The 11565-nt window shown below is 47.6% G+C and overlaps 2 protein-coding genes across 3 annotated transcripts in view; both read left to right on the top strand.

Moving 5' to 3' along the window:
* The window catches only part of LOC113213723 (aquaporin AQPAn.G), a 33462-nt gene extending 29333 nt beyond the window's left edge, over nucleotides 1-4129 (top strand). Inside the window, exons 3-8 of one of the 2 annotated variants that reach the window (XM_052265273.1) lie at nucleotides 700-843; nucleotides 984-1196; nucleotides 1778-1858; nucleotides 1940-2065; nucleotides 2865-2985; nucleotides 3180-4129. In XM_052265273.1, coding sequence (XP_052121233.1) covers nucleotides 700-843; nucleotides 984-1196; nucleotides 1778-1858; nucleotides 1940-2065; nucleotides 2865-2957 — 657 coding nt within the window. In that variant the 3' untranslated portion in view covers nucleotides 2958-2985; nucleotides 3180-4129. The remainder of the gene's footprint in view (nucleotides 1-699; nucleotides 844-983; nucleotides 1197-1777; nucleotides 1859-1939; nucleotides 2066-2864; nucleotides 2986-3179) is intronic. The other variant, XM_052265274.1, reaches the window with a different exon arrangement.
* Nucleotides 4130-4735: 606 nt separating this feature from the next.
* LOC113213722 (protein obstructor-E) lies at nucleotides 4736-10890 on the top strand. Its single transcript, XM_026432861.2, has 5 exons — nucleotides 4736-4811; nucleotides 7960-8241; nucleotides 8622-8822; nucleotides 9147-9342; nucleotides 9816-10890. The coding sequence occupies exons 1-5, from the start codon at nucleotides 4757-4759 to the stop codon at nucleotides 9994-9996; spliced, it is 915 nt and encodes a 304-aa protein (XP_026288646.1). The 5' UTR covers nucleotides 4736-4756; the 3' UTR covers nucleotides 9997-10890.
* Nucleotides 10891-11565: the final 675 nt, after the last annotated feature.

Raw genomic sequence — 11565 nt, 5'->3', positions numbered from 1 at the left:
GGGCGAAGGAGCCGTGAGCCACTATAATGCGTGGGGCATCGGATATTCATGGGATCAGCCCAGGCTGGGCGCGCGAGTGGGCCGGGCGGAGGGGCCTCATGGGCGCGTTTGAATGGCGGCGCCGTTCCCGCTCATAACGCACTCCCAGCTTTAGCCTTTCTCTGTCTCTTTCTATTCCTTGCGTGCTTTTCCGTATCCCCCCCCCCCCCACTCCCTCTCCTTTTCACTGCGGGCGGATAACTGTACGTTGTGCATGAGAAGAGCGTCCAAAATGGTTGAGCTAATCACCTTTTGCTGCAACTTTTTAAACTGCGTCCCGTGGTCTAAATGTCAAAGAACAATCATTTTTGTCAATTGAAAGATGCATCAGTAAGCGCATCTCTTATCTTGCATGCACACTGCCCCCGGATTAACCTGATCCAGCCAAGAAAACGAGACTTTGCCTTCTGGTAAAAACAGTCTCTTAGAGGACTGTCTAAAAATGTACTTTGCAAATAATCAAAACCACTGAAGTTCAAGCCCACTTCTCCTTGGATCCATCTGAGGTGGCCCTAGGCTGCCAGCGCGACTAGAGCAGGCGGAAGATGGGGGCGGCAGGCGCTAACTAGGCCCTGGCCCATCTCACTGTGACCGAGGCGCAAAGGATGCGGCAAGACCCTGCCAGCAACACCGCCGTGACCCTGTTTCGGACTGTTCCAGGTGTTCGGACACGTGTCCGGGGCCCACGTGAACCCGGCCGTGACCGTGGGGATGCTGGCCACGGGCAAGACCCCCGTCATCCGGGGGATCCTGTACATCATCGCCCAGAGCGTCGGCGCCATCATAGGCACAGGACTCGTCAAGGTAGGTAGCACATCCCATTAAATTCGTTTTTATATTTTAAAACTAGCTTGAAGTCCGCCAGACCACGTCTCGCGTAACAGGTTTCTTGATATCTCACGTCCACCAAAACGCCGATCACGAACGCTCTTCCATTGTTGCAGGCTGTCACCCCCGAGTCCTTCACCGAGGTCCTCGGCAACACCAAGCTCACCGCCAAGGGGATCACAACGGCGCAGGGCTTCGGCGTCGAGTTCCTGCTCGGCTTTGTCCTGGTGCTGGTCGTGTTCGCCGTCTGCGACCCCAACCGGCCCGAGTGCAAGTACGCCGCGCCCCTCGCCATCGGCCTCACCGTCGCCCTGGGACACCTCGCCACCGTGAGTAGCGGCAAGAACGCGCGGCGTATCTGCGGACGGGCGCCGCGGGGTAGCGCCGTGGCGATGCCACCCGCCACGCGCGCCCGTGCGATGGGCTGCCTATTGAGAAGGCGACTACTGCTACTGTACCCTCATACAATGAGATTTTAATTCTCCGGTCAAGTAGTTTTAGAAAAAAAAAATGGATTTTTTATTTTTTTTTGAATATCTGAAAATTTCCCCGATACTCTTTAAGTTTTTCTAATTTTTCTGGAAATATTTCAGTTCTTTTTCATTTTTTCTAAAAAGTTTCGAATTTTTTCGGAAAAATTTTGGCGTTTAAAACCTTTTTTTTTCACACCTTGACCGTATTTCCTTGTTCTAGGAAAAACAATTAATCAAGAGGCAAGTCTAGTCTAGAACAGCAAAATTCATTTTCAAATTGACATATAAAAATCTGTGTTCAGATTTTCTCGCACGAAAGCTTAACACCTAACACATTTTTATTTGTTTTACTTAGGGGCTGAAGTAATAATAGTTTTAAGTACAGTACAGTTCCATGAATTATTTCCGTGACCACATGAACTTTTCCATTCTTACAGATTGACTACACCGGATCGTCAATGAACCCGGCTCGCTCCCTCGGCTCCGCCGTTCTCACCTCGGACTTTGAGCACCACTGGGTAAGTTTCGTGTGGCATTGATTTAAAGGGCGGCCCTGCAAACTGTGGGATTGATGATCGACGGGCAATGTTATCTACCAGGTTTACTGGCTCGGACCCTGCGCCGGAGGTATGGCTGCAGGTCTCCTGTACACATTCGTGTTTGCCGCCCCCGTGCCCACTCAGTCGCAGACCACCTACACCGTCGTCAGCACCAGCGACAAGGAGGTAACGAAGCTGAAAAAGTCTTTGGAGACTAACAGAGCCATAAATGTATCGCAATAAGTCAGCTCGGAGGGCATGCTGTGGGTCAATAGTGAAGTGCTGATCCTGAAGGTTGGGTTGATGAATCACTCGAGAAATTAAAGCAATTAATCAGGTGTAGGGCTCTTGGAGGGGAACAATACTAGCGGTACAGTGCAGGCGGGCAGCTTCGTCTGCAGAGCTCTAACATGGCTCTGTGCGGTCGGCGGGGTCAACTCAGGTCTCAGGGAAGGTCAAGAGGATGGAGAGTGGGTGGTCCAAGGGCTTGTCATACGCTGTGCTAATGACAGGCTAACCCAACCACTCCCGTCGCTCTCCCTCCCTCTTACTCCGGCCGAGCTATTATGATTATAACGAAGGGAGACCTTTAGACCTTTGAAGGCTCCCTCGTGCTTGAAGAGAAAACCGAAATTGGAGGAAAGGCTTAAATTAGTCACGAGCTGGGCCAAGTGAACTAATGGAAAAGTTGGTCGATTTCTAATTGTAAGGGGTAATGTTTACAGAAAAAAGTACAGCATGTGCATGTCAGTTTTATAATTTGCATGTCAATTTTCAGCTTTGAGAATGGTGCTATACTTTTACTCAACTAGGTAGAATACAGTACTAACTCGTCAATATGAGGGAACTACTGCAAGTAGACTTCATACGTCTTTGTCATAGCCAGTAGAAAGATAGAACGTGTACGAGTTAGAGCGTGCATGCAAGTGCTTCCTGGTGATGGGAAAACCGCCCCCTATCGGCTGGTCGGTTCGTTTTTTGGCAGGGCGTACACGATGAAGCAGTCCGGAGGTTATCCAAGCAGATGCTGAGGAACTATCGCCGAGCCAAGTCCATAGACGACCGAATCTACCCTTGACAACAACATAATCGTACACTGCTACAAAGTATGTGTTTGCACAATGGTACAAAAAACACATTAATCTTTTAGAGCTTTCTTTTCTTGCAGGGTGCCTTAGCATAATATAGCGCAGATCGGATGTTCTTGTACAAGCGCAGTAGAATATGGCTTGCCATATTTGCAGGGAGCTATTAATATATTTAGATTCATCCCTAATCTTACTTGTTCTCATTGTTTCAGGTGAAACTCCACATGAAGCGATTGGATGACGAGCCCTGAGAAGGGTTCTATTTTTGGTCAAAAACCGTTGCTTTTTGCGCCAAGTAGTGTGATAGCAACGCGTTTCGCCAACAAGGTGCTATTTCTGCAAACTATTGCCACTCTGGCAGAATATTTCCCCTCTTCCTTTCAGGAGAAGGGGCGTTTCTTTGTTTTCAATGAGAAATGTGCTTTTGTGTCTAACTTCTGATTTAGAATTTCTTTTAAAAGCATCATATGGTATGTGTAGGTATGTGCACCAAAGAATCTGAATATATGTTTATTCAAAGACAAGCATGAAACTTGTTGTAAGATTTAATTTAAACATTTCGAAAAAAAAATGGAAACTGTAATACTATGCCTTACAGATATTGCCTATAGATGGCACAGTTGCACAAATTAAATATGTTAAATATGTGCCAGTCAACAGTAAAATTTACAGTTTCTTTTGTGTAGGATGTGTCGTAACAAGCACTGTGTTTGTGCCACACTATGTTTTGTGCTCGTAACTTTTTTCTACGATTACTATTATTGTGTTCATTTGATTAGCTAAGTTAAGGCTACTTCATTACCTCACGAAGAAATTGTTATTTCATGTCCTGTCATCATATCAATTTATTGATCAAGATAATTGCTTGAATACCGTCCATTTTGTAATATGTAAAAGAACTGTTTCGTCACTAGAACCATGACTATGATCAACTCGATTCGAGTAATTAAACATGTCAAGATCTCTTCCTTCTATTTTCGGAGAGCTTCCATTCGCTTTTCACGCATCATGTGATATATGTTGCTATATTAATTTATTTTTTTGATGTTTTAGCTAAATGTTCTATCCGTCGTTTTCAAGTGAAATGGGATGGTCCGTGAATGATAATGTGTTGAGCGCGGTACTGCCTCGTTGTCTAATAAACAATCTTAATTAAAACAAATGACTTTTGTACAAATTTGAGTTTACTTTTCTGCAGGTGCGTGTCATTATAAGAATATCCAGTAAAAAAACAGCAGCACAAGAGTGATAACTTCTGGTTCTCCCAGGACATCGTCTCTTTGAATACAAGATTTTTTGACCTACATTAGGAGACAAAGGAAAGTTCATTTGAACTCCAGGAGAAGTTCTTCATTTTTTTGTATTAAAGAGTACCTTTAAATTTTCGAAAAAAACAATCCTGCCCTCAACTGCAGACCAAAAATTCCTTCATTCAAGGAAACGGTTTTCTGGTTGTTAGAAAGTACCCACGGGGTCTCGAATGACCCTCCCCCCCCCCCCCCGGCAAAATCTACCCCTCTGACAATTCAGAAAAATCAACAGAAAAAACTCGCTAACATTATCAATTTATCAAGTAACATTGAAGTACCTCTCGTAGCAGCGGCGGGGGTATCGACATGTGGGGTGCACCCCCTCCGTGGGCCGTGCCATGGGCCCGTGCCATGGGCCGAGCCATGGGCATGGGCCGGTGGGGGCGGGGGTGGGAGTGGGGGCCGTGGAGGGGGCAGCGGAGCTAAAAGGCACCGCCAAGGTCGCGGATGTCCAGTCCGCTCCGTGTTGCCACCACGCCATGGCCAGACACACCCACGCCGCCGCGCTGCTGCTCGCGCTGCTCACCCTCGCTGGTAAGTAAATCGCGCCCACACCGGCGCGCACTTTTGAATACTCCATCCGGCACACTTGTACCGTGCGGATGTGTGAATCCTCCTGCTTAGGAATTCCATATAGATGCCACGCGATCATGACACCCTGTACCTACAACTGTGCGAAAGAAGATTTCGCATATCTTTCGCGACGAAATTCACGCACTTGATTATGCTGTGCGGTGCGCATAATTTAAATTATCACCACAGGCACATGAAAATTACCTGCACTGTTTCCGATAGATTTTTTTATCAAATATTAAATTGTTCAGGGGCAAAAACTCTGTGATAGAAAATAAATGTAAAGTTTTGCAGTAATCGTACCACAGTTTTCAGGTGGCAGTACTTTGAGTGCGCCAGAGCCAAGCCCACCGAACGGGCTTAAACCTCTCAGACCCCACATCAATGTGTTTGTACTTTGATCACTGCAGTCGTAGCACCACATTGAACCTGCTGTTGCCGGGTCTGCAACTTAACACAAACACGCGTAACACGGTAAAGACAATGTCTGAATATTAAAGGGAAAGGGGTAAAATTTGAGGAACACCAGTATTTGAGGGAAAACTCCTCAGATTTTCAGATCTTCTAAGAAAATGATTTGAAAAAAAACACATTTCTTGGGAAACTTCCTCAGAATCTAAGAAGTTTTTCCTCAAGTATGGGAGTTTCTCAAACTTTCCTCTTTTTTTCTTAAAAATTCAAAAGTTGTTTTTATCGTGAACGTCGTCTTCAGCCACTCATCTCCTCTTTCCGGAGGGTTCATTTTTTTAACCTTTTCATTATTGCGTCAGGGTTGTGTCCCACAAACTGCACGACCGAATGTCCATGACTGGGCGAGCGTTGGTGACACTCGGGCGCCAGGTATAATACCCATGAGCATAAAGAGGAAGGACATAGGCGTGAATGGTTCAAGTTATTTGCTGATCACGAAGGGCGCCTGCTGAAGACGCCCATGGATGACCTCATGGTGAAAATGACAGCTTGAAAAGGCCAAATACACATGAATTCCAGGATGTTGTTTATACCGTATTCATTGACTAAGGTTGACTTCCTAAAAGATGTCACATTCAAATACGAAAAGCGATTCAATAATGCAGCGCACTTACAAAAGTAAGAAAGGTGGAAAAAAAGTACATCTATCAAGGATTATTTAGGAAGTAAACATATTAATTAGCGAGTAACAATACTAATTAGCACGACGTGTGCTGTATTTACTTTAATTTTTGACTGCTTTCCATCACCACAATACAATGTTTGGAGCGGTATGGGGTAGAGAGGGAGGGGGGGTGGATTACCGAGAGATTATTACGACGCAGCCTGTCACGCTCTCGCACTTTCTTCCGTGTGTGATAAGACGCACTCACACACGCACACCGACTAACAGGCATGCACACACACACACGCACACACCAAACTGTTCCGGCGGCGCGGTGAAGGTGCCGGCTGCGAAGCGTTTGCTATTGAGAGTGTGAAAAAGAGAGGGAGAGGGGGTAGGGCGGAGAGGAGCGGGGAGGAAGAGGGTGGGGGGTTACGAGGGTAAGGGGGGCTGCCACGGAACGAAGGCAGCCAAACGAACAATGCGGAAGCTAAGGTAACAGCAGGCTGAATAAAAAATGAGCTTTTCTTTCATTTGGGACGAATGATTAGAAGGGGTGAGAATGCTTCTTTTAAAAGACCATCATCATTCTATCACTTATTGAGGTGATTGAGGCATGTGAACGACATTGAAATGATTTGGGTGAAAGTACCCTGTGAAATAATGATCTCACTGACTGCAACAAAAACAATGAACGTCGAGATGCAGGGAGTTGATATGCTCGAACAAGGTCGAAATATATTACGGTATATCGACCACACAATGCGAAGAGTTCAGTTTGACAGAATAAGTCAGTCTACTAGATGATTGTTTGAGGCCTGTTTTTATCATTTCCATTCCAAAACACATACAAATGCGGTGAATACATTCGGATGGATTTGTACTTCGCTCCAAACCGCTTCACCTCGTACAGCATTTGTTTTCTTACCGACCGGACCGAGCGCCGTCACTGCAGTAACATTGGCTGATCGCCAAGTTGGACAATACGGACTGCGGCTGCACAAAACAGTGAGGCCGGCCGGCCAGAGACCTCAACGCAAGAAAGAGCCGAAGGTGCATTCTCACTGCCCCCTTCCTCTCCCCTTTGCCACAGCCAGGCTGCCAACCCGCGGCGTTAGCACTTCATCAAATGTCAATCAGTAACCATACCTACCACCTACTGTTTCATATTAATTCTTTAATTGAGTCACAAACAAGCTCCTTTGAACATTCATGTTACGGCGGACATCAAATTACTTCCGGTCCTCTAGTTACTTAGGGTATTTAAGTTACTTCGAGCACACGAGTTACTTCGGGAGCATAAATTACTTCGGGCTCGGGCAGTTAAGTTTCTCCGGCTACTTACATCGTCGAGCATGCAAGTTACTTTGGGCTTTAACTTACATCAGATACTCAGGTTACGTTGAGATAAATTGGGAATTTATTCAAAGACATATCGCGGAGTGTAAGCGCGCCTCCCTGTCACAGTGACGCGCACTGAGCTCTGCAAGTATAACCTATTTGTAGTGCGCGTCATGTATCGGAACCCAATGCGGCCATACAAAGCGGAAGACGTATGCCAGCTCTATATGACCCTGGTGTTCAGTGCCCCCACCCCACCCCGCCACGCCACGCCCCGCCACGCCCAGCACCAAGGCAGGCTGCAGCAATGAGTTCGTTCATGAGGAAGGTAGAGAGGGCGGTGAGAATTCACGCAGCTATTTTACACGGCGTAGTCCTCTACAGTAACCTCAAGTATTAGACATATCACGAGGAAGCGCACGGTACACAGCAAAATCAAAGAAAAGTCACACCTGCAAAGGGTGCGTTGCGTTTGTACAAAGACATTAAAACAGCCAAAAGCATATTTATCATCGCACAATATTTGAAAACTGTTTAAACCACTTTACGATTTGTTCTACAGCTTCAAACTACTTCTTTTATTAATCACCATTCGGTCCATTTTTTCATCTAAACATTAAAAATTTCGTTAATTTTAAGTCGCCAATCCTAAATCAGTTTGCGAATCTAATTAGTTTTGTGTCCTCACCTCAGGTGCAGCAGCCCCCCCGCGCAAACAGAGGCCCGGCGCGGCCGCCCCCGCGGCCACCCCGGCCCCCGCCGGCGACGATGCCGACGGCGACCTGACCGACGAGTGCCCCGAGCCCAACGGCTACTTCGCCGACGCGTACCAGTGCGACAAGTACTACGAGTGCAAGAACGGCAAGATCACCGAGAAGCTCTGCCCCGACGGCATGGTCTTCAACGACTACAGCTCAGAGTACGAGAAGTGCGACCTGCCCTTCAACATTGACTGCTCCAAGCGGCCCGAGAAACGTAAGCACAGAAAACACGTTATGAGTGAGGCAAAGTCAGGTTGTTGTTCAACCGGAGCCACCCGAGGAAAACGAGTTAGACGTTTCGGGTCAACCAAATACCTTAGCACTTTTGTTTTAACCGTACAGGGAATCAAGACCAGCATCAGCTTCGACTAAAAAGTTATGACGTATACTATAATAACACAAAAACGAGTTTCATGTGACCAGGATAGTTTTTAAGGTAAAACCTGGAATCTAGGGACCTACGGAACTCACGCCCGTCCCCAGCTGGCCCCCGGTCGCCATGGCACTCGGGAGGCCCCTACAGGCTAGGCAACCCAACGTGCTCGGGTGCTAAGCTGGACGAATCGCTCCTTGACCGACTACTTTTCCTCGCAGAAACGCCAAAGCCCAGCCTGCACTGCGAGCGGCAGAACGGCTACTTCGCCCACGAGGAGGCCAACGTGTGCGACAAGTTCTACTTCTGCGTGGACGGCAAGTCCAACATGATCACCTGCCCCAGCGGGCTGGTCTACAGCGAGGCGACGGGCACCTGCACCTGGCCCGACGAAGCCAAAAAGAAGGGCTGCTCCTCTCAAGGTGAGGCACAAACGTGACACAACAAATCACGGGCGACACAACACAATGTACTTCATTTTTAAGGAGGGGAAACGTCTTCAACGGCTATTCTGATTCGAGTTTAGGGCTAAAGGTCGTTTTCTCAGAGGCCATGTTGTTGTAAACAAGTGGCCACACATGAAAAAATGTTCCAAGGTTCATTCATCATGGCATCCAAAAAACATACGATTTCAGCCCTAAAATCTAATGAAAAAGAAACAATAATACCTCTACCTTTAAGTTTTGTGCTCCGGCCCCTTACTGCTAGACTTGGGACCCGTGCTAAAATTTCCATCCGTTTCGCAGAGGTGCTCAAGTTCACGTGCCCCAACGTGACCGACGAGGTGGGCGTCACACACCCCCGCTACGCCGACCCGGAGGACTGCCAGTACTTCTACGTGTGCGTCAACGGCAAGACGCCCAGGCGGTCGGGCTGCAAGCGCGGCCAGGTCTTCAGCGAGTCGTCCAAGACGTGCGACTGGCCGCGCAAGGTGCCGGAGTGGTAAGTGCTCGATATGCGAAAACTGTACCGTAGAGGAGTTCAAAAGAGACCTACCGTGTTAGAACAAAAGCAGTCAGGACACACGTTCTCAATCCGGATGCATTGTATTAGGTGACCTCACAAAATTTTTCGTCACATTTAAGGCTTATGTGATACTTGAGTTCACGGATGTTTTTGAGCTATTGTCAACCCTGCCCTCAGTAGTTAGGGCCGGTTAGAGCTAGAAGTTTTAAGCTGCCAGTAAAGTATTTTTGGGATTTTTTTCTGGATATATATTTTTAATGTCTGAATCTTTTGCTGGTAAGTTCTCTTTTATTTCCCTAGAATTTTTTCATAAAACCATTTTGCTTCGGGGAATGTTTGGAATTTTTCCGGAAAATGTCCGATTTTAGAATCCCTACCTAGGGCGCTTTGAAAAGGCCATTCGACAGTGCCCAATTTGCCGTTGGTAATCGTCCCACTTTTCCCCACAGCAAGGACTGGTACAAGGGCGTGCTCACGGACCAGGAGCTGGAGGAGCTCGAGAACCCCAAGCCCAAGAAGCGCGACCCGGCCGCGACGGCGGCGCGCCACGGCTCCAAGGGCACGCGGTCCAGGCCCAAGACCACCGCCGCGCCCAAGCCCGCCGCGGAGGAGGACGACGAGGAGCAGTGAGCGATAGGCTCGGGGGGAGGCGAGAAGAGAACCAACTGTGATGACAGAGAGCCGGCTGTAAAGAAAATAGCAACGAGGACTGAACAGCGCGGCGGCCCCGCCGTGTTGCGGCCGAGCAATCATTTTCTAGTCCGATTGGTTTCACGACACTTGGGGTTCAGTCGCAACAGTAACGACTGCCCTACTCATGTTCCTCGGGAGGGTTACGCGGGTGCGCGCTCCGGCAGGGGTGGTGGACACCCGCAAACAGTGGCGGTATGCGAGAAAAATTTCATCTCGGCAGAGCGACGACGAGTTTGCAGCCTAGACTCACCTCAGAAAGCGCGAGACTTGCCAGCGGTGGAGCGACGCCCCTGGTTCCATCCTCCCGTTGCACGGTTGATCAGGCAATCGATCGCTGCACACCCAATCCGCGTCAGATGTCCACTCTCGGAGGTTTGATGTGGTTTGCGAGAGGCCGATGACGGGCCTGCCATTTTGCACACAGAGCAGAAAATAAGACTTTCAGAAAACAATATGGGATTTCATGGATGATGCATTATTACACTACCGGGTCATTATTCGTCTCAAGAAAAACAGATCACGCAATAATGTGTCAAGTGATTGCTATCTGATATTAGCAATCTCGATTAAGCATAAAACTCGCAATTTAGTTTGTAAAGAATCATTGTAAAAAGCCTCAATCTGAATGCTGCACTTGTTATTGAAAGGAAAACTGCCTTCAGAGGGTTTTAACTCATGTTATGCCCACAGACATTGTGTAGTCAAACCATCTGCACTGCTCCCTGGGAACGTTTGTTATAAAATGACTGAGAGAAATCGCCACGGCTACGATTATGAGGCCAATTTTGTTAAAATGATACAAATAAATTATTTTTCGATACGTTTAAAAAAGTTTCCCTGAATCCCTCCGCGTACGCTCACTAAACACACAGACCGTATCTATCTCTAATACAAAAAAACAAATTTAATGTAATCATTTGGATCGTGCTGAAACTCAAAATCAAGGCGTGGATATGAAATTTTTAGCATAGCCCGGTATCAAAGGGCTTCCTTTCGTCTATAAGTGCTTTTAAGAACCAATAATGGAAATATTTCCACATAAAGGTATGTTTTCATAACAAGCAAACTGCACAGTCTGTAAATTTATTTATTTCAAAAAATAAACAAAAACAAATGACTCTGCTGTCTACAAGTGGGGGGCCGTCATGCTTCACTGGCAGCAGTGGGAGCTGCTGAAGGCGCGGAGCCGAGCGCGATCACCCCGCCGGGGCTAAAAGCAAAAGCCCGCCCCGCGCGCCGAGGGAAAGCAAGAGGCCGGCACCAGTTTCACGCCGTCCAATTCCATTCCGGGTTCTGGAAGAGGACGTCGGCGAAGGGGACGGAGGGGACGGAAACGCGGGGGCGGGGGTGAAGGGGGAGGAAGGGGAGCGGGGAAGGAGCAGGACCGGCGTTTAATTACCCTCTCTTTGATATCAAAGTACGTCGTAATCACAACACGGTGCAGCTTTCTTCTCGCTGTGCGAATGAATGACGCCTTCTCTAAAACTTTATCATTTTAAAAAATGA

The sequence above is a fragment of the Frankliniella occidentalis genome, unplaced genomic scaffold, assembly GCF_000697945.3.
Source record: "Frankliniella occidentalis isolate FOCC.00 unplaced genomic scaffold, Focc_3.1 Scaffold25, whole genome shotgun sequence".
NCBI lineage: Eukaryota > Metazoa > Arthropoda > Insecta > Thysanoptera > Thripidae > Frankliniella > Frankliniella occidentalis.
Note: the sequence above shows the minus strand (reverse complement) of the source record. Positions and strands in the feature narration are given on the sequence as shown.